Source organism: Mesoplodon densirostris, chromosome 13, assembly GCF_025265405.1.
Source record: "Mesoplodon densirostris isolate mMesDen1 chromosome 13, mMesDen1 primary haplotype, whole genome shotgun sequence".
Taxonomy (NCBI): Eukaryota; Metazoa; Chordata; class Mammalia; order Artiodactyla; family Ziphiidae; genus Mesoplodon; species Mesoplodon densirostris.
The window spans coordinates 85912973-85930267 of record NC_082673.1 but is presented as its reverse complement, the minus strand read 5'-3'; the positions used below and the strand labels follow the sequence as shown (position 1 = coordinate 85930267).

The window sequence follows — 17295 nt, the reverse complement described above, 5'->3', positions numbered from 1 at the left end:
TGAAATTGCTTAAAGAATTCACTCAAAATGTCCTGCTGCTGCTAAAAAAACAATGTTTGAAAACCGCATCCTGATGCAGTGATGATCACAATTGGATTCAGATGATGATGCAGCACGGTGTGAAATCTGCTGGACAAGGGCACTTTAGCCAAGCACCTCGTACGCCGGAAAAGCACATGTTATTAGAGCCTTGGAGGAAAAAGTGAAATGTAAGAAGGTTGATTAAAAAGGCACAGTGTGCACATGCAGTAGAGTTACAGGTGCTAGTTAATGCTCATGAAAGTGCTTTTGCAAACTGTAATGTGCCTCTCAGAAGATAAGGTCGTGCTATTATAGTGGTACAGGTTACCTCCCTCTCATGATTATTGACTAAAGGAAAAATACCAGACAGGCACAGACCAGCTGTCAGATATTTCAGTCTGAAACCCAGTGTTGCTGATGGGATTAACACTGACCTTCCTTCCTGTGCCCTTGCTGGTCTACGGGGGCGGGTTGATGGTATCCCATCTCTTCTGCCTTTTAAGCATCTCAGACAGATTTCTGCTCTTGATCTCACTTAAAATCACATCCTGCTTTCTTTTGGCTAGAGCCTCGTAGAGCTCAGTGAAGATATTACAGATGTTTCATAGAACTTGAAGATAAAATACTACCTTAAAATTCATTGCGTAATGAACACATGTAAAATAGCAGCATATTGGAAGGCGGTTCATCTGGAAAGCACTACCTGGAAGACTTGGAGTGGGACCCGGGCGCTCCCTCACGCCCAGCTCCCCTCACTCTCTTCATTTACCATGCTGGGTGTATTTATTGAAAGAGATCCACCTGCTGCCCATTCCTCACCGGGCACTCTGTGTCAGCCCAGGGGGTCAGCTGGGCATTCTCTGAACCAAGAGTGAGTAAATTACCCCAAATTACCCATTGGCATCAGCCCGGGAGCCTGGGTGTCAGCTGGGGTTCTCCGACTGGGTCAGAAGAGCCACCTTCCGTTAGCCTTGTTCATTGCCAGAGGGTTTAGTCTGTCTCAGTGCAGGGAAGATAGACATTTACCAGTTTGAACAGAACAGAGACTCTAGTTTTCTTCACTTTCCAAGAATTGCTTCTTTGTAGCAAGGAGCGTGGCTGCAGAGCAGAGCTGGGCTGCCATCGCCAAGCATGACAGGACTTCAAATGCCTGGTGGCCCTGGAAGCGGGGGCCGGAGCGGCCGTGTGCTGCACCAGGGCTGCCAGCTGTGCAGTCCCTGCACGGTGTGCATCCATGCGGGCAGGCATGCGCCCAGGTGGGCCATTCATCTGCATAGTGATCAGGAGCAAATGGCCTCTTGCTGCTTCTGGGGACTCAGCTGAGGACGCACTGAGCAAGTGCCAGCCTTTATTTTCTCAGCCAGCCTTCAGCGCAGATGGACCAGGGCCCTGTCAGAGAGAGGAGGGGGGAGGAGAGGGGCTTCTTAGAAATAAGACCAGGCATCGTGGTGCACGAAGAGCCTTTAAGCTGAGCACCATTCCCCACGGAGAAAGCAGAGCAATGGTCGTGGACCTCACTTCTCGGCTGACCAGCCAGACCCACCTGTCCTCTTGGTCCCCGTAGGACAGTACTAGGCTTTGCCACTTGACCACTGCCTCTCACCACGGGGCCTGCTGTTTGTTGGTTCCTCTCTGATCCTTTGTCTGAACTTCTCTTCCTGGCCCATCGGAGGCAGGAGAAGGCAGCGGGGAGCCCGCACTTCGCAGTCAGAGGGACTCAGGGGTGATGCTGGGTGTTTGTAACAGGCTCAGGAGCAGTTCAGCTTCTCTAGGGCCCAAGGACTAAGGAAGAAGATGGCGGGAGGGGCTTTCTGATGGGTGGGACAGCCTCGCTTCAGCTTCATTAAACAGATTACAAGTGAAGGCCTCTCAGACGCCTGGCCCTGTGCTGGGCTCTGGGGGCCCAGAGAAGAACCCGGCCTGTCCCTGCCCTCGGGGAGATGAGGCTTCAGCTACTTCGTGGTCATGCCGGCTGACATTGTGTGTATGCTCTCGGCTTTTGTAGTTGATTCGTGATGTAAACCCAGATTCAGCTTATGGCAAGCTCTAATTCTTGTTTTTAAAATTTTTTTTAATTTTTATGTAAACGTTATCTATTCCTGCTGTGTCATCCACGTATTGAATTGTAATCTGTGGTGAATTCTTTTATAAAGTAAAGCGTCATTTTTAAAAGCAAAAAGTCCTATAGTATGTTTCTACCTCTTTATAGCATCCAGTATATTCTATAATTATTTATGCACACTTATCTCTTAAAACTGCCCGATGCAGATCAAAAATCGGGCACGATTTAGATCAAAAATTAGAGAACATCAGGTAAGCATTGGCAGTGACTTTGGGGATAACTTGTTTTGCCCCATTCTTTAGCTTTTTAGGAGTCATTGTGTTCTGCAAGGGGTGGATATATGTAACCGTCTTGACTTTCCCTTTGACCTTGCAGAGTACACTCTGAATCATGATGTCATTTACTAATATTTCTTTTCAGTTTGCTGTTATCATGTTTGGTGCTGACACTAATTGTATGACTAAGGACTTTTTCCAGCAGTTAAAAAAAACCCATGATTGTTTCTACCAGATCTAAAAATGTTCAAGCACCTGGATGATTGGGACAAGCTCGAAAAGACTCTCAGTTGTAGAACACAGAAAATTGTTTGTTTCAATCCACCTTCCCCATTAGCCAAGTTTTTTCCTGGCCTCGTCTTGAGAGAGATTTCCTTCAGCCAGCATGCCGTCCTAGGAGCTCGCACTTCTCCATTTTCTGTCTTCCCTTCAGGCGTCCCATCGGTGGGTTTCTGTGTGGGTCCGGCTGTGGGCAACTTAAATCACGGGAAGCCCAGGCTTCCTGAGTTGCCTCAGACTGTCTCCCTCTGGTTTCTCCCATTTCTCCGGCTTCTGCTTTATTACTTCCTGGTTCTGACTTTACCTCCCTGACAACCCCTATTCCAGCGCTTTCCAAGCCTGCACCATGTGCCTGTCCGTGACCCTCCACCTACCCCGTGTTCATCTCTAATGCAGGGCTGTGCCGAGTGGGTCCTGTCTCTTTGTTAGAATGTTCTGAAGAAGTAGTTCTTGGGCAGACTACTTCAGGTTTGCGGCTGTGATTCTTGGAAAGAGACAACTCCTGTCCTTTCCTTCCCCGTGTTTCCTTCTCATTTAGGAATTGGGAAGAGCACGCACTCCTTTATGCTTCACTTTGATATGAAGTGTTTCTTACCCCTCAGGCTGCAGGGCTTTCCAGAGCAGGGTCTGGGTCTGTGCCCTGTCAGTCTTTTTTTTTTTTAACAATCTTTTTAGGTTACTTTTATTTATTTATTTATTTTGTAGCTAAGCTTGTTTTCTTTTTTTTTTTTTTTTACACATCTTTATTGGAGTATAATTGCTTTACAATGGTGTGTTAGTTTCTGCTGTATAACAAAACCCCTCAGCCTTTATGTCCACCATGCCTGGCACATGGAAGGCACCTACTAACTGGAAGATGAGTAACTGAACTTCTTCTTAGGCTGTAAATCTGAAGAAGACCATGTCTTCTCCGCAGTGTTGATTGATGACAGATGACTCTGTGGGCTGGTTGGCTTCACGACAACAAGATGAGTGGCTCTGCCTGCCCTGTCAGCTGTATTCTCCATGCCCACGTGGTGGCCTGTGGCGGGGGATGATATTTATTGTATCCCGTGAAAGACTGAAGAAGCAAAGGTGCTGCCCGAAGTGGTAAAGGGGCCTGCATGGCACCGTGGACCAGTGTCTGTATCACACGTGTATATTTCCTTTACTGTCATCCGGCAAAAGGGTTGGGGTTGTGTGCACTCCCTGACTCCATCACTGACACAGGAGGATATTCTATGCATCTTGGTATTTGCTCCTTAGGGAACGAATCTGACCTTGAACTGGAGAAGAAGTATAAGGAGGATGATCGAGAAAAGGCCCCAAAGAGGCTGCGGACTCAGCGGGCGGAGAAGGTCCAGAAGGTCTGCTCGGGAAAGGAGGCCGCGCAGGTCTCCGGAGCCAAGAAGCCCATCATAAGTGTGGTTTTAACGGCTCACGAGGTGATTCCAGGTGAGCCAAACGAGCGGGAGGGGACACAATGGGACTCTCTGGGCGGGGCTGTGCCGCAGGCGGCCTGACAGCTGGGGCTGTGATCCTGAGCGGCTTCATCACTGTCGGGCTCTCCACTGAATGACCCGGTACCTTGGGATGATGGCTGACCTGTCACTGCCCGGGGCTGTGGTGGACGAGCGTGTCCAGAGGAAAGGAAGTGAGGGCTGCCTCCGCCACCTCTGCAGCCACGACCTGTCCTTGTCGTTTGAGTGGCCGCTCACAGGAGCAGTGGCCAAGGAGGGTGTCTTTTTCTTTGCCCCCTCACCAGCCCCTCTCCTGGATGTCCTCCCCGCCCTTACCGCCCCGTCCTGCGTGTAAGACCACTCGCACCACATGGAGGTCGGTGGCTTCTCCAAAACCCTCCACCTAACTTTTATTTTTCTTTTTTTGCATTTTTTAGTGGGTTCATCGTATATTTTATGATACTAGAAATTCCTGTCTCCTCTTCCTTAAACATAAAATAGCCAGTGGATTTCTTATACGACCCTTTTTAAAAAAGGTCTCTTCCAGGAAAGGATACTTTAGACAAAAAGCAGTTTATGATGGTAGATTCCAAAGTATAATAATGGGTTTTTTCCTATCCATTTGAGGTGATAGCTGTTAAATAAAATTTTAAAAAATCAAGTTTAGGATTTTGAGGACAACTAGAGCCTTTTTAAACATCTTTTTTCAGTGCTAATAGTATTGATAACTCATTATTTAAAATGAAAACACTGAATAAATGCCTCTTGATACTTCAGTGCAAGGTAAGGTCATCAGTAGAGAAAAAGCCGTATAAGATTATGTGACTAGAAGTTGTTTCTGGAAAGTCACTTTGTCTGCCCCACCCTACTTCAGAGAAATGCTATTCCGGGAAATGTAAATGCCAGGAGAGAGGGTCCTGTGTTTAGCTGTCTCTAGAGAAAGCTTCTATAATGATTTCTTAAGAATTAATGGTAGTATTTTGAGATTTCTGTAAGGGGGGGTGAAAAGTGGTTAACTTCCTTTGCTATTCCAGAAACGAGAGGTAGATTGGAGCCTTTTCTTTAGTGCACTTGATATATAACGTGCGTGTGTGTGCATGTACCCTCGTGCACACACGCTTCTATAAACGGTCTTTGATCGTTTCACATCCTGGACTTGCACGAATAAAGGTAACCTTTGAGTTTTCCACTCCAGACCTTTCATTTCACAGAGTGGACACAGAGGGCCAGAGGCGGGAGGGTGATGTCATATTTGGGACCAGATCCCAGGCAGCTTAGATTCCTGTTCACAGTTGATTCCACGGCTCCATTCTGTCTTGATGCTGTTTTACATTTACGTAAAGTTTAACACATGTGGATCTATATGAAATCTTGCAGGGAAGCATATATGTATATATGGATCTATTTTTTTGTTTTTTAATAAGGAGATCAAGTGAAAATGTATCTCAGAAGAAGGTTTTGATTATTGGAAAACTTGCCCTTTCCCCCCAAACATACACACGTACACACACATGCATACACATATACAAACACGCAAGTTAAAGGTGTGAACTGAAGGAAAACCAGTCCCTTGCATGGGTGCCACACGGTAAAGAAATACGCTTCCCAGGCCCTGTCCCCTGTTCTGGGGGCAGGGGGGTGGTCAGGGCCCTCACGGCGCCTCTTTAATACGTGGTGCGTTGTGCCTCCATCTCAGGTGCTACCAAGATTGTTCCGGTGGAGGCTGGGCCCCCGGAAGCAGGAGCCACAGACCCCGAGGCCGCGGCGGCCGACCTGGCGCCCCGGAGAGGGTACCAGGAATACGCCATCCAGCAGACACCGTATGAGCAGCCCATGAAGTCGAGCAGGTAAAGCGTCTGTTCTGTGCGACTCCAGCCACCGCTGCAGAGGGCGAGAGACGGGCGTGCTAGCTTATCAGGACGCTGTGTGCAAACCCATCTATGAAGGGTTTTGGTTTCTTGACTGAACCTGAGAACCAGCCCCTCCATTACGGCCCTAGAGTGCTGGCTGAGCCCAAGCAGCCTCTGTGGGATGCGCGGCAGATCTGCAAGCGTGCTTGGGAAACGCAGCGCCTTGGCTTAAGGAAGGTGGAGCGTTTTGCTTAAGCCAGATGTATGCTTCACCTGAATAAAAAGAGGTGTGAACAAGGCCTTACTTAGTAAATTAGCTGATTTTCATAGCTCCACAATTGATAATGAAAAAGAAAATCTCTCTTTCCCCCCTACTTTCAAAAGTAGCATAAGCATCCTGTAGAAGGTTCCAACATCCGTGTGATGTGCAGTTACAGTAACCCATAGCGCCTCTTCTGGTCGTGGTCACTACTATAGACAGTGTGGTTCACAGGCCACCATAATCTTTTCATGATACACTAAAGTATAGCACTTTAATTTTGTTATTTTTTTTCCTAGCATAAAATACCAAAGGCACTGTTATCAACCTATTTTTAAAACTTACCACACCTTGACTTTTTCCTTTTCAGTACATATTTTTTTAAAGTGTGTTTGCTGTCATATAGATGCACTACAGTTTATATATAGCCAGTTTTTGCTTGACGGACAAGGTTTTGGTTCCTCCCTCTTTCAATACTTCTTCAAGACTTCCTGTGAGATAAATTGCTAGAATTGAAATTGCCATCTTAAAGGATATGCTGGCTTAAAACTTGAATCGACATTGAAAACTGTCCTCCAAATACATTGGGTGAGTCGATGTCCCAGAGGGGACTAGCCTGCATGTCCCCCCCACCCTCCCCATGGTCACCAGCTCAGCTGTGATACGTACCTGCTGATATAGATCAGCAAACTCTCATCACCTGAGTTCTGTACACATTTTCCCAGCTGAGGGGAAAGACAAAATGCCAGTGCAAGTGGGCTCCCTCTGTTTCTGGAAGAGGGGAAATGAGGTGTTCTTGATGAGAGCGTAAGCTCCAGCACCAGACAGACCTGGGTTGGCTCTCGGCCCTTCTGCTGGACTTCAGTCCAACAGATGAAACACCTTCTATGTGCCAGGCACTGGGGATGTGAGAGAGATTAGGACAGACGTGGCCATTGCCTGGATGAGGCTCTGCTGTGAATGGACACAAATGCTTTTGCCTCTGAGCCTCTCTTACACCGGCCACAAGACTGTCCAGTAGAATCTGACTGAGTTTAGTGGTGGGAATAAATGATAACATATATGGAAAGTGTTCTTGTTGAATTACAGCATCATGTCATCTGGGTGCTTCATTAATCTGTAGCCTCACTCCTCTCTTCTTGCAAATGTGAGCAACAGAATTAATCGATAAAGCTGTAAAAATATGCACTCCTTTGGCAAAACTGAAATGGAATTAATTTTGATGATCTTTCTTGTCTCAACGCAGGTTGATCTTTAGACCTTAGTTAATGATCTTCATAATATTTCAAGGTCTATTGGGGAGAGTTTCAATTCAATGCTAATCTAATTACAGGTAAATATACCCAATATTTAATCAGTAGATTGAGGCTGTATTCCTGTTGTCAAGCATTCTATTAATATTTTATAGTCTAAATGGTAAAACGGTTACAAAAGGGGCTTTTCGTATGACGAAAGTCTGGAAATCTATAAGGAAAAAAATTATTTGTAATCTCACTACCCTAAGATAAGCACTGTTAATATTTTTAATGTTCCCTAAGATAAGCACTGTTAATATTTTTAATGTTCTTTCCTTCCAGCCTTTTTTCAGCCCGTATATTTTTATAAAATCGAGTTTATATTTTATATGCAGTTTTGTGTCCTGCTTTTAATACTTAATCCCATTATACTTACTTTCCTCTGTTACTCAAATTATTCACAAACTCTGTTTTGTAGTGACGTGTTGTAGCATCGGGATCCATGACTCAGCTCTCCACATTGCAGCCAGTGAGCTCTTTGTAAAATGCCCATTTGATTGTACCCTTTAAGGCTTCACGTTGCTGTTAGGAGAACTTGGCCTACAGGGTCTTCCACGGCTGCCACCTCTCCAGCCTGCTCCCCCTCCTGCGCTCCCTCTGGTTCTCTGGGCTCCAGCGCCTGCTCCAGCCATCCGGGACCTTTATATTTCCTTGATCTCTCCTGCAGGTGCCTCTTCCTCATACTGGATGCCTCCCCTCCCCCTGACTTGGTTAACTCCTGTTCATATTTCAGCTGTCTGCTCAAATGTCCAGTCTTCAGGGCAGCCTTCCCCGTGCCCCAGACAGATCAGTCCGCCTTGACCTCGGCTCCTAGAGCATCCTGTCTTTTTCCATCACAGGCAGCTGGTGGTCCTTATCTGCTCACTTATATGGTTACCAGACTGGCCCACCACTTACTATAGAAGGTGCACTACAAGGGAGCGTGAGTTGTGTTTGCTTTTGTCCCCATTGTGTCCCCAGTGCCTGGAATACTTTTTTGAAAGAATGAATGAGTGAATGAGTTAAAAAAAAATGTCCAAACTAGTTCCCTACGTTGGAACCTTCAAGCAGCTTCTACTCTTAAACTATTGTGAAAACTCATGCAACGAGCACCTTTGCTTGAATTTCGTATTCTTTCTTTTGCTAGATTCCCAGCAGTGGAATAACCGGATCAAGGGGTCTTATCTTTTAAAGCTCTGGCTGAATGCTTTCTAAAATGCAGTGGGAGAGAGTGCCTCTCTCAATGAATAGGGGACATTCGGAGTGAAATAATGTGATAGGAATCACCCGACGTCGCAGCTCTGTGCATCAGCCCACAGGTACAGGCTTGCGCTTGAGAGCCTGGTGCAGGCGGCTTGGCCACTTCTTCCGATTCATCACCCTTGGTGGGAGGCAGCACTGAGGGCTTGACCAGGTATTCGGGTAATAATACGCAAACATCAGAGTCACAGATGCTCCTAAGACCATTTAGACCTTGCATTAGAGAAGGAAATACCGTGACTTGTTTAGTTAATGCTGTGAATCCAGAGTTTCTCCTCCAGTAAAATGATCACCTTCTGGGTATCTTTGTCATTTAAGAAAGGTCCAAATTAGTTTCCTTAAATTAGCCTTGGGTTTAGTGTGCAGGCATAGTACTGACTTTCAGATTTGAATGTTTTAATTACAACATGAGACTTCTACCCTCCGGTGTTTATGGACCGCAGTCTGCTTAAATATTTTTCATTTAAAACATAAGGTAACCTGTGTTGGTCAGACACAGTTGAATGGATAGTTCCATAAATATAGACTTTACAGTTACAGCGGGTACAGCTTAATGGTGTCTGATTAATGGCACTAAATGATCGTCAGTGTTTCTGAGGACCTACCTGGATAACCTGGGCAGAGTCCCGAGGGAGCAGTTATGGAGAGAGGAAGCCTCACCTGCCTCCTGGGCTCACCTGCCAACTCCTGTCCTGGGTGCAAGTTGCAGCACTTTGGTGACTGTCATTTGTTGATTTCAGAAACAAGGCACACCTGTTCCAATAGCCATGGAAGCTCCACACAGGAGGTCTTCTCCGCGTGTATGGCCCCACCGGCGAGGGGGGTTGGTGTTCACAGTGTTTCCAAGCAGTAGGAAGATGTGGAAGAATGTGCAGGTTCTAGTCTGCTTGGGTTCAAATCCTGGCTTCACCACTTACTAACTGTATGACCTTGGGTTATACTCAGTTTTCTCACCTGTAAAATGGGCATAATGATAGGGTTGAGATTAAGTACTTAGCAAAGAGTTTTGAGTGTTGTAAGTACTCAGTAATTGTTAGCCGTGATTACTATTACCATCTCATTCAGCATACACGTCGCCGTACTGAGAGAGAAAGGACCCGTGAGGCAGACCAGGCTTTCATTCTCTATCGCATACACCAAATCTGACACAGTGCCCGAAACACACAGGCGAGTGGTAATAAACTGGCAATCATTTATTAATTAATGATGTCTGAGTTTAACAAATGGCAGTTGAACAACCTTATCTTCCCTGTCTGAGTTCTGAACCAGACATGCTGGAGGAGGAGGAAGACGGGGGCTCACACGTCAGGCCCATGACTGGTGGAGCCATGGGAGAAGGGAGCCTGGGGCAGGTCACACTGAGCTCCCGCTGGCTGTCCTGCACGTCTGCCTCCCCCCACCTCGGTCCTTGACTGCCACCGCCAGACTCTCCTGGCTAAGCGCCTACCGTGTCACGTGCCGTCCACAGGCAGACGCCTTCTCACCAGAAAGGCAGGAGTGAGCGCGGCTGTGGAGGCTTGGTCCTGTTCTAAAGTCCCCGCTCAGATACGCGAGTTCCCTTTTCCTGGGGAGAAGTGAGGACGTGGAGAAAGGCCAGGGGTCTTTCACAAAAGGGTGGCCCTCACATGGAAACTTGCAGCAGAGGGGAAGTGTGTTGCCCTGACAGTTGATGGAATGAATAGGCAAGTCTGGATGATCACAGCTATTGAACAAACCCAAGCAGGTCGTATCTAGTTTCATGGAGCAGACTGAGTTCATTCCATTAAGACTGGTCCTGTTAGAATACCTGGGAATTCGTCCGGGTCAGCTTTGGAGCACCACTGGCTACCGTGTGCCCAGCAACTGACACATCCCTCTGCCTTCTCTTGCCTCTCTCTTCCTTATTCTGCATCCCTCAACTCAGGCGTCTCCTCTTCCCAACTACCTTCATCTGTGTTAGAGGGCTCCTTCTCTTTTGCCTGCACGCGCACCTGTCACCACTCGCACACTGTCCTGCAGCCGCGTGTGCAGACCTGTCTCCTCTCTCCCGGCGCCAGGGCAGCAGGGGCCCGGTCTTCCTTCTCCGTGTGCACCTGGTCCGCTCCAGGTCTCCCCGTCCTGTTTGTTGATGAATGAATGCGTGCATCCATCCTCAGCCCCTTTTAACTCACATTTAAGCCTTTGGAGTTCGGCAGCTGGAAGGGAGTAGGGGTCATCAGGAAGGTGCCGATCTCCACCGGTAATGGTGCTGTCTTCTGTTCCTAGGCTCGGGCCCACGCAGCTCAAGATCTTCACCTGTGAGTACTGCAACAAGGTCTTCAAGTTCAAGCACTCGCTGCAGGCCCACCTGAGGATCCACACCAACGAGAAGCCGTACAAGTGCTCCCAGTGCAGCTACGCCAGCGCCATCAAGGCCAACCTCAACGTGCACCTGCGCAAGCACACGGGCGAGAAGTTCGCCTGCGACTGCTGTTCCTTCACGTGCCTGAGCAAGGGCCACCTCAAGGTGCACGTGGAGCGGGTGCACAAGAAGATCAAGCAGCACTGCCGCTTCTGCAAGAAGAAGTACTCCGATGTCAAGAACCTCATCAAGCACATCCGCGACGCACACGACCCGCAGGACAAGAAGGTCCAGGAGGCCCTGGACGAGCTCTGCCTGATGACGAGGGAGGGCAAGCGGCAGCTGCTCTACGACTGCCACATCTGCGAGCGCAAGTTCAAGAACGAGCTGGACCGCGACCGCCACATGCTGGTCCACGGCGACAAGTGGCCCTTCGCCTGCGAGCTCTGCGGCCATGGGGCCACCAAGTACCAGGCGCTGGAGCTGCACGTCAGGAAGCACCCGTTCGTGTACGTCTGCGCTCTCTGCCTCAAGAAGTTTGTCAGCTCCATCCGCCTGCGCGCCCACATCAAGGAGGCGCACGGGGCCGCGCAGGAGACCCTGGTCTTCACCAGCTCCATCAACCAGAGCTTCTGCCTCCTGGGGCCCGGCGGGGACATCCAGCAGGAGGCCCTGGGTGGGCAGCTGCAGCTGGCGGAAGAGGAGTTTGTGTTCCAGGGGGTGAACGCACCCAAAGAGGCGGCCGGCGCTGGGGACGCTCGTTCCGAGGAGGGGTCCGAGGCCCCAACAGAGGCGCCCGCCGCGCCTGTGCGCTCGGCCGCCGCCCCGGCAGACAGCGCCGCCCCGGCACCCTGCGAGCTGGCAGCCTCCGCGGTGTCCTCGGACCTTCGTCGGCACGCGGTGGTTTCCGATGAGTTCCTGTTGAAGAGTGATCCCTCCTCTGCCGAGGCTCTAGCTGCTCCGGAGAAGACCTTGCACACCCAGCAGGGAGGCTCCAGTCCAGCTCAGGGCCAGGACGTCGCACCACTGCTGTCCAAGGCCAAAGGCGCCGCAGCAAGCCCAGAAGCCCAGGGCCCCGAGAGCCCCCCGGCTGAAGGGCAACAAGTGGCTGCCCTCCCATCCGACGGCCCAGATCCCGGCAGGGGCCTCAGGGCAAACCCAGCCGAGGCCTCAGACCCTCCTCCGGGAGCTGGTGGGAGGGACGCGGCCCTGTGCCGGCCTGACTCCTGCACGCCCGCCCCCGAGCACCGGGCGGGCATCACTGCGTTCATGAAGATCCTGGACAGTTTACAGAAGAGGCGCATGAACACCGGCCTGTGCGAGAGGATCCGGAAGGTGTATGGCGACCTGGAGTGCGAATACTGTGGTAAGGGGGGCGCCGGGGCGCGCGGCTGGGGGCTGCCTTCCCAGCAGCCCCTCCCGTCCCCGCCTGGCTGTGGGTCACCTGGTGTTTGAGTTGAGCTCGTGTCTCTTTGCACAGAACGCCTTCTAAGTGAGCTAGCCGTCATTCGTAGATAGCGATGTGCACAGTGGTGCGTGCAGTTCAGCGCGTGAAGCCTGTGAAGGCAGCCAGGAGGGCGGGACAGCTAACCGTGCTGGCTCCATCAGGCGTGCAGGCGGACGCTTAGCCCACGGCCTCTGCCAGAACTTTAGCCAAGAAGCACCTTTCTTCTGGCATGTGACAAGTTTAAAGTCGAGCTTTAAGCTGTGGCCATGTCCTAGATGAGCAGAGAGAGATCACAGAAGTGGCTGCAGCTCTGTGTAGGGAGACCCCGAGTGCAGCCCTCCCAGCTCGCCGTGAAAGCGTGGCCTCTGGGCCTCGTGGAGAGCTGGCAGGACAGGATGTAGATGGCCCAGGTGTCAGCAGAGTTTAGGGCCTCGTTGATCTCACGCGTGTGCGTACAGGTAGTTGGCACCGTAACTGGTCCTCGAGAAACATCCGTTTCCTCCTCTCCCAGCTGTGACATCACGCAGAAGTAGTAGCACCCTTAATATTTGCCACCTGCCACCTTTGAAAAGTCATGTCCAGCCAGAGATGTGGTGCAAAGTGTGAAGGGTGACCCGGACAAGCACGAGAGGGCGAGAAATTTAGTAGTTAAAAAATAATACTAATGAAAAGAAATCAACTTCAGGATAAAAGAAACTTCCTTGTTCTCATGTGAAAATATTTTTTTAGGCAAACTTTTTTGGTACCAAGTGCATTTTGACATGCATGTCCGCACCCACACCCGGGAACATCTGTATTATTGCTCCCAGTGTCATTATTCTTCCATCACCAAAAACTGCCTTAAACGCCATGTAATTCAGAAACACAGTAACATCTTGCTGAAGTGTCCCACTGACGGCTGTGACTACTCGACTCCAGATAAATATAAGCTGCAGGCACATCTTAAAGTTCACACAGAGCTGGTAAGTAGCACGCCCGAGCGGCAGCCCCGTCTCCCCTGGGTGCTCCCTGCTTCCTCACAGTGATGCATACGGAGGCGCCCGTGCTCCCCGTGAGCCCGGTGTGTGGGCGTCTGCCCCGGAAAACGGGGAGGTCCTTCTCACGAAACAGGCCCTCCACTTTACAAAGGCCTCCATCCCAGGGTTCCTGTCACAGGGACAGCCTCACATATGTTGGAAAAAAGATTACATTGAGTAAATTTGCTTTTCTATGCAGATTTTTAAGCATCGGAGAAAGTCTACAGAATAGGAGTAAAGCAAGGGTTTCTTAAATGACGTTTTAAAGAACCCTTAATAACAGGGCTGATAATAAGAATAGCCGCCACTAAAAGCTGTTGAGAGGGTGAGTTAGATGATGCCTGTCAAGTGCTAAGTACGGTGTTCGGGTCATAGTAAGAGCACAGTAAACGCTGATGATCACTGTTGTTGTATTACTGTACCATTTCTTGGAAAGTCTATGGAAGAATGTCTGTAAAGCACTTTAAAAAAAAGTGATATGTTAATTCAAGGTGCTGTTAATATTCATGGTGGCAAAATGTGTTTAATTCTCTGGTGGGTGTTGAACATGTAACACAATGAGTGAATGTTTATTTTAGCAAATGCTACTCTAACTTGAGAGGCTGACACCCGAGAATGATTTGAGACTCTCCAAGTTATAAAGGAGGCGCACCTGGCCCCAGGTGTGCTTCTGCTTTAACTGAATTCCTTTCTAGGCCACAGACTGTGCACCATGAGGCTTCAGAAACTTGATGTGCCGCCTTCATTTTCTGGCCTAAAAATCACTAACGCTCCAGCAGTTTGTTACCAAGGGTGAAGTCAGGGTGTTTTGGGTTTCGTGGGTAGGTAAGAGCCTGCGCTTTGGGGTTGGATACCTGGATTCAGGTTTTGTCTCCAGTATCTGCACAGGCTGTGTGATGCTGGACAAGTCACTTGTCCTTTCTGAGGCTTGGTAGCCTTCTATATAAAATATATATTAAAAAGTATATCAGCTTTGTACACACACACACGTATATATACACACATATGCACAGACACATCCACCCATGCAGTCTACACATGTGTATACACATACTGCACACACCCCTGAACACATAACGCACACGTACGCACGTGTTTGTCTTTGTGTATGTGTATGGGTCTCCTGGGTTATTGGGAGGTTAAAGTGAAGTGCTCTAGGTAAAGAACCTGGCTCAGAGCTTGTATAGGTGGCTGCGTGGCAGCTGCTGTATGTCACTTGGTACCTCTTGGTTCTCTCTCCCTCTCTCTCTCTCTCTCTCTCTGTGCGTGTGGGGCATGAAAGGTGTGCTATTCCTGTTTACTCACAGGCAGCGCACGCATTTACTCACAGGGGCGTCGAATGACTGCGCGCTCTCCCCGAGGCAGGCGGACTGTGTTGCCGATGTGGGAGGAGAACATTCTTTATGAAAACAGGTTCCAGTATCTTGAGTTTAGACCACATTTGTCTTTAGAGCCTGTCAGTTATGTCTGTGATGAAGCCACAGGCACCAAGGGGATGGTGACACGGTGGAAAGACCTCCCCTTGTCTGTCATCGCTGATTTCCCCTCCCTGAGTTCCTAGGCAACGACCCGTCTACTTTCTGTCTCCATGGATTTGCCCATTCTGGACACTTTATGTAAAAGGAGTCATAAGATATATATATATGCAATAATGGTGTGCATACCACACCCCGCTTTCTCAGGATGGTGGTGAGGCTCCAAGGAGAGAGCACAAACGAGCTTTGTGACGTGAAGGTGCCTAAGGACGCTGGTCAAGCGAGGGGGAGGCGTCTCTGTGGCAGGGAGCCCAGTGCCGTTCTGACCTGCGTCCAGTCCCCACGTCCATGTGGGCCTTGGTTTCCTTGCCTGTGACCCAGAGAGATGGGGCCAGGTGCACCGAAAGTCTGGTTGGGCTCTCACATTCCATCCAACACTTACCTCTTTGCAACACAGATTCCCATGTGGTGGAAAAACTAAGGAAATTTAAAGTAGAATGCATCCCCCTCTGCCCCTCCCAAAATGAGCCTATAGTCACGTCCATTCCGGTTGCACTAGGACTCCAGGATAATTTGGCTGAGTGCCCGTTTCTGTGACTCTCAACAACCGTTTCTTAGCTAAAGATACACCCAATGACTGGAAGGTGTGTACGTTTAATGTAGCTTCTTCCCACCACCTCCTCCCTCCCATTAGTAGCCAGATGGCGTGACTTGGAGTCAAGGATGTGTTGGCATCAAGGAAACGTGGGGACCTGGTCAAAGGAGTTAGTCAGTGACTGGAGCAAACCCATTTTATTTACAGCACTGTGCAAACTTTGTGGAAGGGAGACTTGAGAAAACATGGTTTCTGTACAATAAAAGGCAGGCTTTGGGTTCTAGCATGTTAGAGTTAAGACCCCATATCCACCTCTGTGATCTTGGGCAAATTGCTTAGCTTCCCTAAGCCTCAGTTTTCTCATCTGTAAAATGGAGATATGGTACTCTCTCCGACCTCTCAGGATTGTGAGGATTAAAGTAGAAAATAAGTATAGAACAGCCAGGTCAGTGTTTTTTCAGCCCCCAGGTCATGATCTATTATAGGGTTGTGAAATTAGTGGATTACAACCAATTTATCTTAAAAATGAGACGGAATAGAATGAAATAGAAATGATCAGCACTATTTACCCATGACAAGGTAATAGGTATTGTTTTCTGAGACCTTTTGTCCTGTGTTTCAGTGTGTTTATAGGCCACTGTGTGTGCAAGTATGTTCTGGGTGGTGATGTCAAATGGGTGACCTCCTGTGTAGGTCCCATTAAATAACTTTGTCAGTCATTGACCCCGATGATGTAAGTTATGACATCCTGAATCAGAATTACTTGGGGGTACCTGTTATGAATGAGATTCCTGGCTCAGACCTCCACCATAATTTGGGGGGGGGGCGGACCTGGGGACCTGTTATTTAAATAAGTTCGCCCTGTTACGGACATTTGACATAGCAGGAAGTCGAGCTTGTGGTGGATGTTCAGGATATGTCAGTCTGTCCCCTGTGTCTCTGGCTTGTGTCCCTTCTCAGAAGATCTCTCAGGCACCCGACGCTCAGGGCACTGTAGCAGTTACAAGTCCACACTTGGGAAGAGCAGGCACATTTTGGTCTTGCGTTCAGACTCCACCATCTGCAAGTGCTGTGGCTTCACTGCCTAACCTCTCTGACCCCTCGTCTGTAAAGTGGGGTGGCAGTCCCCGCCTCCAGGGTTGCTGTGGGAAGTTAGTGAGATAACGATTGTGAGGGGCCCAGCACAGGTCCAGGCGTGACGGGGAGGCCGGTCTACACCAGCCCCTCCCTTTTAGTAGTGGTGGCAGGAGGAGGGAGGAGGAATAGCAACAGCGGTGGTCGTGCTTCCATCCAGGGTGAGGTGGCCTTTCAACAAACGTTTAAAATTAATGCCTGTCTTCGAGAAGTGTGTAGACTGCATTTGGCTATAAAGGTAAATGTATTTATGAAATCTTACGTGTTCTTGCTGGAAGTAAACTAAAATACTATATTGCCAACACAGAGAAGTAGATGGAGTGACCTCCAATATCTTTCTGGAAATAAATGGGTCTGTCTGTAGCTTTTTTTTTTAAGTAGAGTAAAATGTGATTGAACTAAAGCGACTGGACAAAAGGTTTTTCCTTTCTAAGAGCTGCAAGAGTACGGTCTTTTCTTACGTGGTCGCAGACTGCCTGTTTCTGTGCTGCCCTGTTTGAGCATCTGTCCGCAGTGCTGGGGACCTTGGGCAAGCGGAGTTTCCTGGGTCTAAAACAGCTGCCTGTTAGCAAGCCCGAGGGCCGGAAGT

General features: G+C 49.1%; 1 protein-coding gene across 4 annotated transcripts in view; it reads left to right on the top strand.

Moving 5' to 3' along the window:
* ZFAT (zinc finger and AT-hook domain containing) overlaps positions 1-17295 on the top strand; it is a 254220-nt gene that overhangs the window by 144011 nt on the left and 92914 nt on the right. For all 4 annotated transcript variants that reach the window (XM_060116135.1, XM_060116136.1, XM_060116134.1 and 1 more), the window contains 4 exons: positions 3883-4071; positions 5773-5923; positions 10964-12405; positions 13216-13448. In XM_060116135.1, coding sequence (XP_059972118.1) covers positions 3883-4071; positions 5773-5923; positions 10964-12405; positions 13216-13448 — 2015 coding nt within the window. The remainder of the gene's footprint in view (positions 1-3882; positions 4072-5772; positions 5924-10963; positions 12406-13215; positions 13449-17295) is intronic.